The following is an 18,668-nucleotide window of genomic DNA, read 5'->3' as shown; positions in this document are numbered from 1 at the left end:
CTTTACATTCCTAAATCAGTGTGCTTAAAGTTTGGGAAGATGCATATCCTCACCCAGGCTTGGTCTTGCCACTTTGTCATTTTAGTGAAGTGCATTACTGCCATTTTTGCATTTCTTTAATGAATAATAATGCTATACCCTACATGTATTTGGCATCAATTTCTCTTTGCTGGTATTGGTGTTGTTTTTTGTTACTGAGGTTACACAGGGATATACATGAAATCCAGATCATGTGTCTTCTGGAAAAGCTTGCACTTAGAGGCTGGGTTGTCACAGTGAGAGAGCTTCTAAAGTTGCCATCAGCAGACTCAAGTTCACAAAGACTTTCTCTTGTCATTTCTCAGATGCCACAGTGTTTTTTCGAGGCAGGGTTTTCTCTGTGTAGCCTTAGCTGTCCTAGACTTGCTTTGTAAACCAGGCTGGCCTCGAACTCACAGCAATCTGCCTGCCTGTGCCTCCCTGGGTGCTGGGATTACGGGAATGTGCCACCACACTCCACTCAGTCTTATTTTTGGTTTCCGCTTTGGTTGGTTTTATGTCTGCAGTGCTGGGAATTGAACCCTATGACCAAAGGTTAGCCCCAGCTATACCCCCAGCCCTCACCCCCAGTGTCTTTTCTTTTTTAGTCTAGTTCTAGTTTTTGAGGCAGGGTCTTCCGACGATGCCCAGACAGATACCAAACTTGCAGGCCTCCTTCCTCAGCCTCCTTAGTAGCTGGGCTAACGTACATCCAAGTGTTAAAGGCCTCTTGTCAGCTGCTAAGTCTCTGCCTTCCAGCCCTGACACCCCGGTTGGCTCACTGTTTTGTTTCCTTCATGGTGCCTTGTGATTTTTCACGTGGCTGTTCTTGCACCACTTTCTCAGGTATATTTTTAGGTATCTCATGTGTTGGACTATATGAGTAAGTAGCATTTTGTCCTTTTAATTGTCCACTATGAGATATAATTTCTGTGCCCGAGCACATGTGCTAGTGCAGCTCTTCCGCTGGTTTCCAGTTGCCACCCTCCGGCTTTACCAAACTAGAACAGTAACAGTTTTCTGATTCCACAGGGCTCTTAGGGAGATTCGGAAGCTTTTGTTTTTGTTTTTGTTCAGGCTTTTTGTTTGTATTATTGTTTTGGTTTTTGAGGGAGAGACTCCTTTACCCAAGCAGGCCTCCTCAGACTTCACTGAGTGCCTGAGGATGGCCTTGAACTCCTAACCTTCTTACCTCCAGCTCCCAAGTGCTAGGACTAAAGGATATGCTACCCCATTGTGCCAAAATATCCTGGGAATTCTGGTCATTGGCATCATTGATACAGTAGAGTGCTTCTCTGTGTCCCTGCCACCAGATGGGCATGACACATTCAACTTTTTTTTTTTTTTTTTTTTTTTGAGACAAGGTTTCTCTTGGCTTCGCTGGACTTGCTTTGTAGACTAGGCTGGCCTCAAACTCACAATGATCCATCCTCCTGCCTCTGCCTCCCTGAGTGCTGGGATTACCGGCCTGCTCTACCACGCCCAGCTTCAACTGGTTTTTGTTTGTTTGTTGTTTTGTTTTGAGCAGAGTGGTGAGATAGGGTCTCATTGTGTAGCCCTGATTGCCTGGAATTTATGTCTAGACCAGGCTGCATTCAAACTCACAGCCAACCACCTGCCTCTGAGTGCTGGAATTAAAGGTGTGTGTGCCACCACTCCTGGCCTGGTCTACTGTGTTGTTTTAACCAACTTATTATTTTTATTTCATGTGTGCTGTTATCTTGTCTGCACGTATGTCTGTGTGAGGGCGTCTCCTCTGTTGGAGGTGGAGTTACAGTTAGTGGTGAGCTGCCGTGTGGGTGCTGAGAATTGAACATGGGGCCTCTGGAAGAGCAGCCAGTGCTCTCCACTGCTGAGTTGTGTCTTCAGCCCCCTTGTCTACTGTTGTGAGTCATAGGCATAAATAATCCTGTCTTCTTCAGATACTGAAAGTGACTTCCTTTTCCATCCTCATGGCTCACTTTGATCCGCTAGAGTCTCCACGAGAGTGTGGGAGGGCACTTCAGCTGGGCAGGTGGTGTAACCTGTGATCCTGGCATCAAGAGGGTGAGGCAGGGAGATGCCAACTCAAGTGAGGGTGAGGCTGCCCTGAGTTACACCATGGATCCCTGCCACAGAGGAGGAAGGCAAACATTCTTGCTTCAGGTTTAGTCTTAAGGAGAAAATGAAACATTCGTCATTCACCTTAAAAATATCAGCAGTAAATTTTTATAAATTTCTTTCCCAGGTGGAGAAGTTCCCTTCTATTCTTATTTTATGAATTTTTAAAATTAGGAATAGATATTAAATGTTGTCAAATGCTTTTTCTATATGTATTAGGGTGATCTAAGGTCTTTATATGTGGTTTGACACATACCAATATTTTAAAATATTAGCCTAACCTTGACAGCTTGAGATACTACTACTGTACCATGTTTTTAATACATGTGTGTGTGTGCATGAGAGAAAGAGAGAGAGAGTGAGTATGTACATGCCATGGCACCTATATGGAGGTTAGAGGAAAACTTTCAGCAGTCAGTTCTCCTTTTCCATAATGGGGTCTGGAAACTAAACTCAGGTTATCAGGTGTGCATGGAAGCACTTTTTTCACTTGAAAAGCCACCTCATTGGCTCTTATTATCCTGTTAGGGGATCAGGGGTCGAAATAGGTTCTCATTATGTAGCTATGGCCAGCCTGGAGCTCACTGTGTAGACCAGGCTGTCCTCAAACTCACAAATTCCTTCTGCCTCTCACTGCTGAGTGCTGAGATTAAGGGTGTGCCCACCATCCCAGGCTTCTGTTTTTATTTTTATTTTTTAATGTGTCTGTTTTGTCTGCCTGTATGCAAGTGCAGCACACAGGCCAGAAGGGGGCGTCAGATCCCCTGGAAGTAGAGTTGCAGGGTTTGTGAGCCACCATGTGGGCGCTGGGAACTGAACTCAGGACTTTGCGAGACCAGCAAGTACTCTTAACCTCAGAGCCACCTCTCCCGCCCTGTTTTGTTTTTTTTTTTTTGTTTGTTTGTTTGTTTTTTATGTGCTGTGATTTGATTTGCTCCAGTTTCCTTCAGAATGTTTCCATCTTTCCTGAATCCTCTCTGTTCATAGGGAGTGTTGTTTTCAGAGTAAGGCTGGGGTCAGGGTTAGAGTATAGAGCATTTCCTTCTTTTAGTTTTCTGAAGACTCTCTCCAGCATTGGTAATGTTTTTCTTAACCATTCAGTGGAATTCAGCAGTGACAGCATGTGTCCCTGGGATGGTGTTTGAGAGGAAGCACTGACAGTAAGAATGGAGGGAAGCTGAGCACTAGGCACACCGGAGGCGGACATGGTCTGTCCACACAAAGAATGGTCTGCGATTTTCTTTGTAAGAAACTCTCCCTGAGACTGGCTCTTGCTCTATAGTCCTGCTGCCCTAGAACTAAGAGACCTGCCTGCCTGTCTGGGCACAGGTCCCAGCCCCACCGTAGCTTTTGCTTGCAGTAGCCACAAGGCTATTTGGGCCAAGTGAGCTTGGACAACCTGTGTCCCAGGAAGTGCCGGCTGGCCTGATGCGGCAGGTCTGTGGCTTACACTGTTCATGGTGTCTCTTCATTATCCCCTCCCCTGTTCAGAGTCCACAGTGACACCACCTCTCCTGGCCTACACTGGCCTTCTCTGTCTCCATCTTTCTTGTCAGAATGTCTAGAAATGTATTTGTTCCCGCCTCCTCACACGCTATATGACTCGGACAGAGCTGGTCAGCCACACGGTGTGACCTGATAACCGTGCATAGCAATTAGTCATTTCTATTGCTTGTTTGTCCTCCCGTTCTTACACCTTGTGTGGCTAACGCATAATGCTTGAAGGGCTTGGTTCCACATAATTTGTTCAAACTGGGAAGAAGGGGAGTGAATCTGGTTCCTTTTAGTGCTGTTTCTGTTTAGCTTCATGTTAATGTCAGACTGACCCCAGCTGTGACGTTAGTGCATCTGTCTGTCTCACTCTCTTCCTCTCTCCCCCTACCACCACCACCCAGATTTTGTTGGTTTTTGGAACAGCCTCCCATAGCTCAGGCAGTCCTGAATTGACTGTGGGGCCTTGAATGACTAAACGGTTGACTCTCCTGCCTCTGCCTCCAAGCACTGAGCCTGTGGGTGTGCTCCGTGCCCCAGCGCTTTGAATCTTTCTCTCAAGAGATGATAGCGTTTTCCTGAGATAGCACTGTACCGGGAGTAACAACGTGGAGGAAACCCACAAGAGAGAGTGAAAGTATAACTTAATCGCCAAGGACTCCAAGTGATACATGTCACCAGCACTCGCTAAACTGCCCCATTACTGACGGAACACCTGACATGGAGCTTCAGAGAAGAAGGGTTGTCGCACACACTTGCAGACACCTTGCAGTGATGCAAGGCTGTTCCGAGCGGGCAGGCGGGAAGCAGAGAGAATGGCCACGCTGCACGCTTCGCTCTCCACTTCTCGTGGCACTCAGCCCGCTAACTGCTAGGTGGTGCCGCCCACAAGCAGGGCAGGTGGCACCCCGTGGTTTCCAACATGCTTCTGGCCAACCCGGAGGTGGACGTCCCTGGCCGGCGTCCGAGCTCTCGGCACTGCTGGTGCTGTTCCACAGCGCTCACGGTCTTTTGTTTGTCTCTTCTAGGTTTTCTGTCTCAGCTGGTCTCTGACAAGCCCCTGACCGAATGCATCCGCGCAGGGCACTATGCGGCAAGTGTCATAATTAGGCGATCTGGCTGCACCTTTCCCGAGAAGCCAGACTTCCGCTGACGGAAGGGAGAAAGCCAGGCTGGGAGTGGAGCGCGGTGACCACGTCCAGGCCTTCCTGCCACGAGAAAGATTAAAATTATCTGCTCTCTTTGCCCACCATGATTCTCACTATTAATTAGAGGGCTCAGTGCTACTCCTAGAACCTTTAGTCTCTCTGAAATCTGGGGAAAATGTTTATTTCCATAGTTTGTTAGTGCCTCTTAAAAGTCAAACAGGAATACATTTCAGTAGAAACTTTTATTTCACTTCAATTGTCTGTAAATTCATCTGTATTTAGCAAATTGATCAGGTTTTGGTTTTGTTTTTTTTTTTTTTTTTTACATTTCTGTTTTCAATTCAGGTGCAATTTAATATAATAGACTTTTTAAAGAAATTAATGCTAATATCATTCTTGAGCTTTTTATATAATTATATTTAATTTGGTTGAAAGTGTGTGTGCACACACTGGTTAAATAAGGTACAGAAATGTTAATCACACTGAATTATTCCACATAAACTCTACAGTGTGCTTCAGACATCTGATGGACTTGGGACACCTTATTAATTCCCCAACATTTGCATTATGTTCAGACTATAACCTTCTGCTTATGGATGGTACTCTGTAATTTGATACAAATAAAAAACTGCCATATAGGAATTTTTTTTTCTCTCTTGGCTTGTGCTCAATAAAACTAAGGAAGAAAGATTGTTATTTAGTACTGGGCCCTATATGATTTGTATTGATGGGGTGAGGGGGAAATACATATATAGTATATTATATATAAATACCTATGTAATGCACACACTATAACATTATAAGCACTCCTCTTTGCTTTGTGTTTTTCTTTCAGGTAGACCTGTAGGAGTGGAATTACTAGATCATATGTAAACTTTTTTCTTTTTGTTTGTTTGAGGTAAGGTCTCACTGTGTGCAGTGTGCCTGTGCGGGTGCAATGTGCGTGTAAATTCAGATGTAAGCGTATGCACATAGAGGCCAGCAGTCAACCCCAGACGTCCTTCATGCTGCGTCTACCTGTTTTTTGAGGCAGGGTTTCTTCTTGGCCTGGAGCTTGGTCAGGCTGGCCAGTGAGCCCCAGGCTCTACCTTCTGCTTCAGCAGCTCCGGGCCATAAGCACACACCTCCGCTTCTGGCCTTTCATAAGGGTGGTGCTGCCTCACTGGGGACAAGGCCTCCAGCAGGTGAGCAAGACAAGCCAGAGCTCGTGTGGTTCAGCTAATGGGCCATCAGCTTTTTACTGAGAGGTGATTCTTCCTTACAGTGCCGCACAAGAGACTCTCTGGCCAATCTTGACAACTGTTTTCTGTAGGGCGGGACCCTTGAGGGGCCTACAGCAGCACACAGGCTTCCAGTCTCTCCACACCCTCGCCCACAGGCCCTTGTTCTTCTGCATTCCTTCACACCTAGCAGAGTGCAGATGGTCTCTCACTGAGGTTTTGACTTGGTTTCCCTCGTTGTCGGTTGATATTGGCATCTCTTCATATGTTGTCGGCTCTTTATTTTGTTCATTCAGTTTGTTGTGTTTTCAGACCCTTTTCTGATTCTGTAAGTGGGTAATTTGTCTTACTATTAAGTTGTGTTTTCAACATATCTCATATGAAATGCCATTGTATGAACCACAGATATTTTCTCCCATCATGTAGGTTGTCTTTTTTTTTTTCACTTGTGACTCAGGTATCATGTCTAAGAAGCCACTGCTGAACCCAAGTCAGAATATTTAGTTCTGCATTTTATCCCAAGGGTTAAATTAGGAGCACTGACTGCTTTTCCAGAGGACTTACATTCAATTCCCAGCACCCACATAGCAGCTCACAACTGTCTGCAACTCCAGTCCCAGGAATCCAACATCCTCTTCCAGCTTCCATGGATGGATACTGCCCATACATGGTGCAGACATATGTGTAGGCAAAATATCCATACACATAAAATAAAAATAAAATGAGGAGCTAGAGAGATAGCTCAGTGATTAGGATCGCAAGCTGCTCTTCCAGAGGGCCCAGGTTCAAATCCCAGCACCCACTATTGTAAAGTATTTATTAATTCAGTAGGTTTTTCTAAGCTGGCCAGCTCCCAATAATTGAGGCAGAGGCCTACTGATTGACTCAGCAAACTTTAAGCACAGTAACTAGGCGGGTGCTCTCTACAGTGATTTTCTAAGCTAGCCTGGCTACTTCCCAGCCACACGCCCTAAGTTACTTGCCAGTATTGGTCCTGGCTGCACCAGCTTCATCAGGCCATGCCCTTTTCTCCATTTTCTTCCTTCTTCTCTCCTAGTCATTCCCTGAGATCCCAAGCCCGGGGAACTGAAGAAGCCCACATACCTCTTTTCTGCCCAATCACAGGCTGTCCAGCTTTGATATTATTATTAACCAATCACAGATAACTGGAGGGCAAAGTATGCACAACATTGTTCTGTGTATGTGAGAATGCACCAGATCTTGGGGCCCAGAATTTAGGAGTTGAATATACAGACCACCAGACCAACCCCCATCCCCCATGGCAGCTCACAACTGCCTGTAACTCCAAGATTTTACTTCTTCCCACAGACAGACATGCAGGCAAAATGCCAATGCACATAAAATAATAATAAATAAATTTTTTAAATGAAAAAAAATTACATATTTTTGAAGAGCCGTTTGGGAGAGCACAAGTGTGTGATTGCCATTTCTCTTCAGAGACCCCAGCTTGGTGTAGAAACAAGCCTGGTCCACACACCAAGTTCTAGGCCAGCCAGGACTATATAGTGAGATCCTGTCTTATTTGTATATATGTAGATATTACATATGTGAGATTTTTTTTTTTTTGAGCCCATGATTTTTAAAACTATTCTACTTTTCCCTGTGCTTGCTTCAGGAGCACACACACCAAGATGAATGATACAGAGAAGAATAGCATGATCTCTGTGCAAGGAAGACACACAAATTTGTAAAGTATTCTACATTAATAAATACATATATACATATATTTTAATTATATCTTTATCTTTGCTAGGTAACATTGAAATGCGAGGCTGGGTGTGGTAGCATGTGCCTGTAATCAATCCCAGTGCTCAGGGAGGCAGAGGCAGGCAGATCTCTGTGAGTTGGAGGCCAGCCTGGTCTACAAAGCAAATCCAGGACAGATAAGACTACATAAAGAAACCCTGTCTCTTGAAAAGCTAAAAAAAACCAAAAAAACCCAATCTGTAAAGTTGTTCCAATATCCCAAGGATGTCCAAACCTCACTGGCTTCGCCTTGGGGACCTCCCTGTGACTGCCAGGCTGCCGAATCCCAGCTTCCAGTCTGTCTGATCACTACTTCCAGAACATACAGGCAAAGCCAGCTTTTGTAAGTGCCACTTAATGGCGTGTCAAATGCAGCCATCTCAAGTCTTCAATCCACCAGATGAATTTAACCTGATACGAGCATCACAGTTCACGGTTGTCAGCTGAAAGTGGAATGTCCATGTAAGTTTGGGGGTGTAATGGTGTCTGCAGTTTCTTCTCTTCAAAAAGATGAGACTGTTTCAAACTCCCCTTTAAAGGGAGAGGTGGTGCTGGACTGTCCTGTGCAGAAGATAAAGAAGTAAGAGCTTTTGAAAGGCTTCATGGCTCCGCAGAGATGCCTGAGCCCTCATCCCTGTAGCCTGTGGCATGCGACATAGCTATGGGAATATTACAGACATACTGAAGGGGTTAGACCTTAAACTGAGACTCTCCTGGAATATCTAGGGAGCCTTGCTCTGGTCACAGGAGCCTATAAAAGCAGAGAGCCTTCTAGAGCTGAAAGCAGCAGAAGAGGGCAGAAGTCAAAGAGCTTCAAAGCTCAAGGAGGACCGCTGATGGCATTAAAGCTGTAGGGGCCATGTCAGACCAACAAGTCAAAAAGGGAAGGGAGCCACAGCCCTCCACTGCAAGGAACTGTTTGACCTTCACCTTGAGACAGCTTGTTGGTAAGCCTTTCCCCTGAGCCTCCTAGCAAGCAGAGTCCCACTGAGGGCTGGGGGCATTGATCTGAAATCCCAAGGAGAATACCCAGCTACCTTTGAAAGGTAGAACCATGACATAGCAAGAATTTGAGGATCCTATACAAGTGGCCATCTGCCACCAAGAGAAAAGCCAACAGGTGATCCTTTTAAAGTAAAGCCCCAGAGGCCAGGTGTGGTGGCACACACCTGTGATCGCAGCAGTAGGCTCTCACGCCCAAGGCTAGTCTGGTTACACACTCAGACTGTGGTGTGTGTGTGGGGGGGGGGGGGGTGTCAGATCCCCAAGTGAGGAAATGAAAATTTTTAAGTATAAGGCAGAGAGGGACCATTGATATATACTAATATATATGAACTGCATGTGTGCGCACACACACACACAGTTGGGCTTAGGATATGGCTATGTGGCCTAGCATGCACAGAGAGGCCTGGGTTCAGTCCCCAGCACCATCAGGACTGGATGTGGTGATACACACCTTAATCCCAGCACTTGGGAAATGAGTTCAAGGCCTAGGCTACTTTTTGTTTTTGTTTTAGACTGAGTTTCTCTTTGTAGCCTTGGCTGTCCTGGACTCACTCTGTAGCCCAGACTGGCCTTGAACTCCACAAAGATCCACCTGCCTCTGCCTCCCAAGTGCTGGGATTAAAGGCATGTGCCACCATGCCTGACTGTGACTTTGTTTCAAAGGAACAAAAGGAATAGCTTCACATTTTTGTTTTTGAATCAGGATCTTTTTTAAAATTTATTTATTTTTATTTTATATATATTGATGTTTTACCTGCATGTATGTCTGTATGAGGGTGTTGGATCCTGGAGTTACAGACAGTGTGGATACTGGTAATGGAACCCCTGTCCTCTGGAAAAGCAGACAGTGCTCTTAACCACTGAGTCATCTCTCCAGCGCCTTGAGTCAGGATCTTATCCCTGGCTGGCCTAGAACTCACTGAGATCCACCTGCCTCTGCCTCCTGAGTGCTGCAGTAAAGGTATGCCTTACCCAACTTCCTTCTACATCTTTTTTATTAATTGGGACAGGAGAGGCGGCTGAGAAACTAAAAGCACTTTCTGGGACCTGAACTCAGACCCCACTCTTACACTGCCGAGCCATCTCCTCAGACCCTCTCCATTTTATTTTCTTTTACGTTCCTGGATGTGTGGAATGCATGCATGTCTGTGTGCCACATTAATGCCTGGGGGCCTGCAGAGGGCAGAAGAGGGTATTGCATAGATTGTCTTCTGGCCTCTACCTCAGAGGTCATTCTGTGGCACACTTGCACCCCCCCCACACAAATTAAAATTAGAATAGATCAGACATGGTGACATACACCCTTAATCCCAGCTCTTGGGAGACAAGAGTTAGGGAGAGCTCTGTGAGTTCAAAACTACTCTGCTATACATTGTGAGTCCCAGGCCAACCAGGCCTCTAGACAGTGAGATTAGCCTCAAAGAAAAAATAAATATAAAAAAATTAAGTGTCATTTTAAATTTTTTACGAAAGGATTTTGGAACCATAAAGTATATTAGAATAAATATATAAGCCATCAAGTGAAATCTTTGGAAGATAAAACTCATTTAGATATTGTTGGTCTGATGCTTTTGTATTCTGATCTGGGTCCGCAAGATCTGGTGCCTATCCAGGTTCACTTATCCTTGTTGTGTAAACCTGCCTAAGACATTATTTCTGATTGGTTAATTTAAAAGGCCTGTACCTGGGCAGGGCAGAAAGAGGAAGGTGTGGCTAAGTTCCCAGGCTTTGGGGACAGAAGAATCACAGGAAGCAGGAAGACAGGAGAGAGGAAGGCTCCTCAATGGGTTAGGAATGAAGAAACCACGTGGGCCGGAAGAAAGGACCTCCGGAATGGCGTGGAGAGAAACACAAGATGAAAAATGTAAGCAAGTATTTATAAGATTATGGATGGAAGGTAGCCCTGACAGGAATGGTTAAGGTGGATGGCACTGGATGGGGGCTGGGAGGTGGATAGGAAATGATTGAGATAGCTTAGATGGAATGATCTGCCCAGCCCAAGGTGTTAAAGGCAACTAACAAGTGTTTGTGTTTTATTTGATTGTGATAATGGTTAAATAATAACACCATAATAATTATGGGACGACGACTAACAAACATTATTTAGCACACACCAATTACTGACAACAGATGTAAACGTGCTGTTGGAGTCAAGCCTGCTCCTCTCTCCCCGTCCGTGAGTCTCACTTTGTAACTCAGGTTGGCACGGGAGTCACGGCGATCGTCCTGCCCCAGTCACCTAATGTTAAGATGGAGGTGTGAGCCACTATGGCTAGCTTTAAAACTACAGCATTGTTTTCCATCTGTAACTGCTCATGGAAGCTCCTTCAAGCAACAGATCCTTTCTGAGTAGCCCACTTGCTCACAGCACCAAGGCCTCTCCGCTTTGTCTTCATGGAACCAGTGTCATGGACTGTTGGCTTGTGACTGTGTCTCACCTCCCTGTGGGCACCTCAGGAGCTTCCCTATGCTCTGCAGAGATGACTTTCAGACACTCTGTGTCTTGGTCACTGTCTATGGCTGGGAAGAGATTCCACGACCCCATGGTCTTATAAAACTCATATAAAGAAAGCATTTAATTGGTGCTGGCTCACAGTTTCAGAGATAGCAACATGACAGGAAGCATGGCTGCATGCAGGCGGACATGGTAGTGAAGAGGAAGCTGAGGGTTCTACATCTGGATCCACAGGCAGCAGGAAGAGACAGACTCTGTGATTGGCTATGGCTTTTGAAATCCTAAAATCCACCCCCAGTGACAGGATTCCTTCAACAAGACCACACCTACCCCAACAAGGCCACACCTCCTAATCCTTTCGAACAGTGTCCCTTTTCTAGGCAATCAAAAATATGAGCCTATGCGAGCCATTCTCATTCAAATCCCCACACTCTGGAGAACCACGGGCTTATCCTAGGAGAATGAGAAGGTTGTTGATGCTGACTCCCACCTACTCAACTACATAAGTAAGTCCAGGCTTCACACTGAGTCTATTTGTTTGGGTTTTTGTTGTTGTTTTTGGTTTGGTTTGGTTTGGTTTTTTTAGACAGGGTTTCTCTGTTTTAGCCATGGCTATCCTAGAACTCACTCTGTAGATTAGTCTGGCCCACAGAGATCTGCCTGCCTCTGCCTGCTGGGATTAAAGGCGTGTGCCACCACCGCCCAGCTTTTTGTTTTTCTGAGAAATGCAGAGGTGGTAGGTCGTAGTAAGAACGTGTCCTGGTGTTCTTATTCCTGTACTTCCCATCTGCTGTAAACTCAACAGCCTGCTCCTCCACACACTTCTTCCACCATGGTGTTCAGGCTTTCCATGGCCCTGGATTCAGGGGAGCCAAAGACTATGGACTAAAACTTCAAAATGTAGGCATCAAAATAAGCTCTTCCTCTGCTAAGGAGCAACTAATGCAGAGTCAACAGCACAGTAAGGTCAGGCAGGCACTTCCGAGCGGAAGGTGTAAGAGAGATGCTCCGTCGTCCCACTGTGTAAGGACCTACGAACTCACTGTCCCCAGTGAGAAGACTGAGGTGGAGCACATGTGCCTGTGCGAAGGTCCTCCCAGTAGGGCCGTGTCCCATCTATCTGGGCCTCCAGGGTTTTTCTAAACCAGTAAATGGATGATGAGTGTTCTAGCAGCTCACTCATGACAGAGTCACCACATTTTTTGTCCTGAAGGAATTGGGTTTGCTTCAGAGAACAAGGCATCTTGCTCTGTCTGTGTAAGAACTTAGGCTACATATTATAAAAGACAAATGCAGAATCAAAGCATAACCAATTGCCAAGTTCCTCATGTGACTAAGAGCTAAGTATTACTGTCTTCCGGGCATTGTTTGTACACTGTGAGTTGTTTGCTTTCATCAGTAAAGAGCCAGCTTAGTCGATGTCATACAGACTAATACTATCTAAACTGTTGCCTTAACTATCTGATCTCCTGCCATTAGAAGATGCTGTTGGGGGAAGGGGTCCTGGAGAGAGACCCTGTGGGTAAGAAATGCTGCATGATCATCAGGACCTGAATTCAAACCCCCAGCATTCTTGTAAAGTCCAGAACAGAGGCTGGAATGCTGGCTCAGTAGTCAAGAGGGTCCAAGTTCTATTCTCAGTACCCACATCAGGGAGTTGTTGATACCTCTGTCGTGTGCAGGCACTGCACTTACATGCTTTAAAGTAGAAATAAACCTTAAAACAAAACGGCCAGACTCCACGGTACACAGCCATGACCTCACCACCTGCTCAGGGATAGAGATTGTGGGTGCTTCCTGCCACCAGCCCAGATGCAGGTTCAGTGAGAGACCCTGCCTCAAGGGAATAAGGTGGGGGTGATGGAGCCGGACACCACTGTCCTCCTGCACTCAGCACACAGGCACCCGCACACACAGATGTTGCTGTTAGGGTTGCTAGCTCAAAAGATCCCTTGCCCACTAAGGCCAAAGAAATGCCAACACAGAGAAACCCTCCAGCTTGGAGTTTGTTCCTAATGCCAGGCACAGCTTTTCAGTGCAGGCTTAGACAGCATGAAAAATGCTGGTAAGTAATTGCTTCAACAGGACCAGGTCTTAAGGGCCAAAGGAGTAAGTACAATCTTCCACACGAACAAAACGCAAGGGTTGTGTATGGCTGAGGCATTGAGAGTCCCTGTGAGCAGCAGCACAGTCTGGAGACTCCTCAGTGTGAAAGCCCATCTAAAAAGCAGTGTTCACAGCTGTGATGCCAGACAGTTGCACCACTGAGAGACAAGGCTGTGAGGCTGGGGTTCCCGGGATTATTTTGTGCATCTTAGAAGCAGTGTGCTTTGTCGGCTCCCTTTACATAAGTGAATACCTCCTCTTCCAGGGCCCCTGCCCCTGCCCTCAGCCTCTTGCTGCTTGGCCCTCTCAGCAGCCAGGAAGCCAAAGCACAGGCAGCTGGCTCCAGCGGGCCCATCCCTCTGCCGGAAGGGCATGTCCTCTTTCTAGAAGGTGCTGTTTGGTTCCAAGACAGTCACTAAGAGTAAACTCAGGATGATTGAGGCTGCCATTTCTCTGAAAGCAACAAATCCATCCAAAATGTAACTAGGGCTGGGGCTGTAACCCAGCTGGTAGTGTTTGCCTAGCATGCACAAAGCCCCCTTTTGCATTTGAACTTCAGCACCACCCGAGGCTGGCCCAGGGTGTGTGCCTGTTAACTGCAGCGCCCACAGGGGGAGATGGAAGCAAAAGGGTCAGATATTCAAATTATCCTTGTATATATAGTGAGCTCAAGGCCAGCCTAAGGGGCACGTGACCTTTCCTCAGGGAAAGAGGATTTGGAAAGAAATGGTGTTTGCTGGGCTTCTGTTGATCACCATCTGTCTTATTTCCTTTTCTAGCAGCACAGGGCAGAAATGGGTTACTTTTAGTTCACAGTTCCAGGTTAAATCCATGACGGTGAGGAAGCCAAGGCAGCCGACTTGAAGCAGCTGCTCATGATGTCCACAGTGAGGTGGAGACTAATGGATGTGCAGTCCTGTGCTCAGCTTTCTCCCCTCTTTTTTGTTTTTTGTATTTTGGGGTTTTTTGGCTTTTTGAGATGGGGTTTCTCTGTGTAGCCTTTGCTGTCCTGGACTCACTTTTGTAGACCAGGCTGGCTTTGAACTCATAGAGATCCATCTGCCTCTGCCTCCTAAATGCTGGGATTTAGGCGTGCACCACCGCCGCCCAGCTGCCTTCCCCCCCCTCTTTCACAAAGCCAGGGACTAGTGCCCCCCATGGCGGGCAGGGCTTTCCCCTCAATTAACACATCAAGAATGTCTCAGAACCTACTCTCCACAGTCCCTCACCAAGACTCTTCCCAGGTGGGTCTAGATGAGGTCGAGTTGAGGACTAAAACTGACCATCACATCTAATCATAGGCAGTCTCTTCTATGAGTATGAACCCTCAACTCACACAAGTGTCATTTGGGCTCCAGCAAGATTAAGCAAATTGCTTTAGTCCACATAGATCTGGGAAGCAGGGGCCAGGGAGGAGAGCCCTAGCTGCCCCTCCGTTCTTCTGGGGAACATCACTGGATTACAGCCGCCAAGACTAGGAAAGCACCGCTAAGGCTGCAGTGGCAGCGCCCTGCAGGCAGACTTCAGGCCTGTAACTCTCAGTAACTCCCTGGAGCTGATAGACTATGCGTTGACGGCCAGGCATATCCTCAAAGCCCACCATGCAAAACCAACCACACCATGACCTTGAGGCTGAGCAGCACGGCATTTCGGTCCGATCACAGCTGCCCTCTGATGAGGCAGAGAGCTCCTCTGAGTTCAGAGATGGTGGGTGCCTCGTGCTCTCTCGCCAATAGCCAGTGCTGGAGTAGGGATATCAGGGTCCAAAGAGACGAGAAGTCATCCTGTGCTCATTTGTTCTCCACCTGTTCGCCAAGCCATCCCGTCCTGGCCTGCTCACCCCAGTGTCCACAGACTCACCCATTACCTCCCTGGCAGCCCTTCCTTTGTGGGGGAACTCTGCGCAACTTCCTCCATTGTTGCAACCCGTGTTCCCAGTCTCGTGCCTGTGACCTTCCTGGAAGGCTGCACAGTAACCTGAAGTACTCATTGTGGGCCACTGAGACATCTGTTAGTGTGGCCTACAGCCAAAGCGGGCTGGTTTGAAGTTTGTTTGGTGGTTGGTATTGTTTTACTGGGTAGCCCAGGCTGGCCTTGAACTCACCATGACCCAGACTGGCCTTGAATTCCGGGCAGTCCCTCCACTTCAGCCTCCTTGGTGCTGGGATTGCAGGCATGTCCCGCCATGCAGCCTGTTTCGATTGGTTCTTTTCTGGTGCTGGAGAACCCGTATGGCAGGAAAGCTCTCCACCACGAGCTCCAGCCTCAACCTGTCACAGGTTTGTTACGGTTTTTCTTCTTTGTTTTGACACTTACATATTATTGAACTCAAGCATGGTGGTATATGTCTACCAGCATTGAAGAGGTTGACTCTGGAAGATTGCTACTAGTTTGTAGGAAAGGAAGACCCTACCTCAAACAAACAAACAAACAAACAAACAAACAAACAACCCTATATATAAAGTTCATACATATAACAGTACAGATTTGTATCAAGGTTTTATTGTTTGAAATGTGTTTGTTTTGATGTTTCATCTTTTAATTATGTATTTTTATTTTATGTGCATTGGTGTTTTGCCTGCATGTGTACCTGTGTGAGGGTGTCAGATCCTAGAGCTGTAGACGGTTAGGAGCTGCCATGTGGGTGTTGGGAATTGAATGGAAGAGCAGCCAATGCTCCTCACTGCTGAGCCATCTCTCCAGACCCTTAATGTTTGGTTTTTGAGATACATCTTCTCACATTACAGGCTGAGTTCACACTCTCTAATATGTCCTTCTTTCTTTTTGCCTCCTCTTTACCTTCCCCTCCTCCCTTTCCCCTTTTCACTCCACTTTACCGCCATCAAGTCATATCTGCGTGCTTTAATAAGCAATTACAAAATTTTGTAGTAATGTTGTCAGCTCAAAAGCTCCTCTGCCCACTGAAGCCAAAAAAATGCCAATACAGAGAAACCCTCCATTCTAGACTGGTTTGTTCCTAATGCCAGGCACAGCTTTTCAGTGCAGGCTTAGACAGCATGCACACTGCTGGGAAGTGATGCCTCAACAGGACCAGGCCTAAGAGCCGATGAGTAAACACAACCTTCCGCATGAACAGAATGCAAGGACTGTGTGCAGACACAGTAAGAGCGCACTGTTGGGCCGGCAGTGGTGGTGACACTCGGGAGGCAGAGGCAGGCAGATCTCTGTGAGCCTGGTGTACAGAGTGAGCTCCAGGACAGCCAGGGCTACACAGAAAAACCGTGTCTCAGAAAAACAAAAAAATGAGTCCTATTGGACGCACCAGATGTTAGGATGCTGGTGGTCCATTTTCTGGCCATCTTCTCACTTTCCCCACATCTGTGGTGTTAAGGAAGACAGCTGTTAACAAGGTCTCAAGATCAAATGCCTGATAGAGGCCAAGAAGGATGGCAGTGGGGGACAGCACTGTCTCATAGCTATAAAATGAAGCTGACACAGGCCAGGGGCAGCCACTGCTCCTCCACAGTCACTCAGCAGGAACCCACACTGTTACAGCCAGACCTCTGTGAGAGCTGCAATAGCAGAGTTTCTTATTTGTGGGTCTGTAAAGACAAGGTATTGGGGCTGGCAAGATGGCCTAGTCAAATGCTTACCATACAAGCACAAGGACTGGAGTTTTACTCCCAGAACCCACAGAAAAATTCTGGCCTGGTGGCAGGTGCTTGTAATCCTAGCAATGTGGAGACACTAGCCAGAGAGTAGTGAGAGAGCCTATTAAAAAACAAAACAACACTCAAGTGCTAGGTCTCAAACCCAAAGGGCTGAGATGCCTGTTAACATATCAAAGTGGACCTGGCTGCCAGGTCCTTCCAGCATCCTTCAGTTCCCACCTGGTACTGGATTTCACTAGCATAGGCTGCCCCTACACTGAAGTCAGCAGCCCAGGGGCTCGGCTGCTCTTTTCTTGTCACCCTTTCCTATATCATCCAGACATTTTGGCTATGCCGGTCTTTTTTTTTTTTTAATCTTCAATCATCTGGCTCTCCCCTAGCCCCTCTTCAGACCTGGCTCAGCCCAATCTGCTGGTCATGTCCACTCTGGACTCTCCCAGGAGCTTCTGTCTCTGCCTCTGTACCCCCTTTTATCTACATGCTTGCCACCATGTGGTTGCTGGGAATTGAACTCAGGACCTCTGGAAGAGAAGATAGTGCTCTTAACCGCTGAGCCATGTCTCCAGCCCCCCAGATGGAAGTTCACAATGACACTGTATCCATGTCAGCTACTTTCTCTGACCTCCATCTAGGAACCTACAGTCCCACAGCTTCTGTTCCGCTCCCTTCTAAAGCTTCCTCTTCCCCTGCTTGCCTGCTGTCTCTTCCTTAAGCCTTTCTAGGCCTCTCCTCCCTGGGGCAGACTCCTTCCAGCTCTCCTAAGCCTGAGACCTTCTGGGCCATTGCATGCTCTCTCTCTCTCAGCTCTCTTTTGGAGCTTATAGAAATTCTCTTTTTCAGACTACAAACCACTTGGCCTCAGTAGAGATCAATGGCCAAAGATGATTAGCATGCTAGATTTCCCTTCTTTCTTTCTTTCTTTCTTTCTTTCTTTCTTTCTTTCTTTCTTTCTTTCTTTCTTTCTTTCTTTCTTCTTCTTCTTCTCTCTCTCTCTCTCTCTCTCTCTCTCTCTCTTTAAGACAGGGTTTCTCAGTGTAGCCTTGGAACTCCCTCTGTAGACCAGGCTGGCCTTGAACTCATAGAGATCCGCCTGCCTCTGCCCTTTCTGAGTGCTGGGATTAAAAGCATGCACCACCACTGCCTGGCTAGCGTGCTGGATTTTCAAATTCTCTGATATAGAAACAACTTCTGCCACTAAACAAATGATCCCAAAAGCTCTTATGTCTAAACTTTCTTTGCCCTACACTTTCAAATGTCTCTGATTGGTAAGATTTCTCTACTTCCCCTTCATGAAAATATTTTATCTCTATAATTTCTCTGTGCTCTGCTTTAAGAAAAAAAAATCTCTTAAGACTCTATAAACTTAGGGTTGGAGAGATGGCTCAGAGGTTAAGAGCACTGGCTGCTCTTCCAAAGGTCCTGAGTTCAGTTCCCAGCAACCACATGGTGGCTCACAACCATCTGTAATGAGATCTGGTGCCCTCTTCTGGTGTGCAGGCATACATGCAGATACTGTATACATAATAAATAAATAAATAAATAAATAAATAAACAAATAAATAAATAAATAAATAAATAAATAGTTAAATAAATAAATAGACAAGCAGATAAATAAATAAATGAAAGATCTGGTCCCTCTTCTGATGTGAAGGCATACATGCAGATATTGTACACACAATAAAGAAAGAAAGAAAGAAAGAAAGAAAGAAAGAAAGAAAGAAAGAAA

General features: G+C 46.4%; 1 protein-coding gene and 1 non-coding gene across 3 annotated transcripts in view; both read left to right on the top strand.

Moving 5' to 3' along the window:
• Positions 1 to 5,399, top strand: part of Adk (adenosine kinase) — a 432,164-nt gene extending 426,765 nt beyond the window's left edge. For both annotated transcript variants that reach the window (XM_055605919.1, XM_055605920.1), the window contains exon 11: positions 4,638 to 5,399. In XM_055605919.1, the coding sequence (XP_055461894.1) occupies positions 4,638 to 4,762 (125 nt within the window). In that variant the 3' untranslated portion in view covers positions 4,763 to 5,399. The remainder of the gene's footprint in view (positions 1 to 4,637) is intronic.
• Positions 5,400 to 7,600: 2,201 nt separating this feature from the next.
• LOC129676170 (U6 spliceosomal RNA) lies at positions 7,601 to 7,705 on the top strand. The gene has a single exon (XR_008720031.1). It is a non-coding gene; the product is annotated as a U6 spliceosomal RNA (small nuclear RNA).
• Positions 7,706 to 18,668: the final 10,963 nt, after the last annotated feature.

The sequence above is a fragment of the Psammomys obesus genome, unplaced genomic scaffold (genome assembly GCF_907164565.1).
Source record: "Psammomys obesus unplaced genomic scaffold, mPsaObe1.curated_primary_1811, whole genome shotgun sequence".
NCBI lineage: Eukaryota > Metazoa > Chordata > Mammalia > Rodentia > Muridae > Psammomys > Psammomys obesus.
Note: the sequence above shows the minus strand (reverse complement) of the source record. Positions and strands in the feature narration are given on the sequence as shown.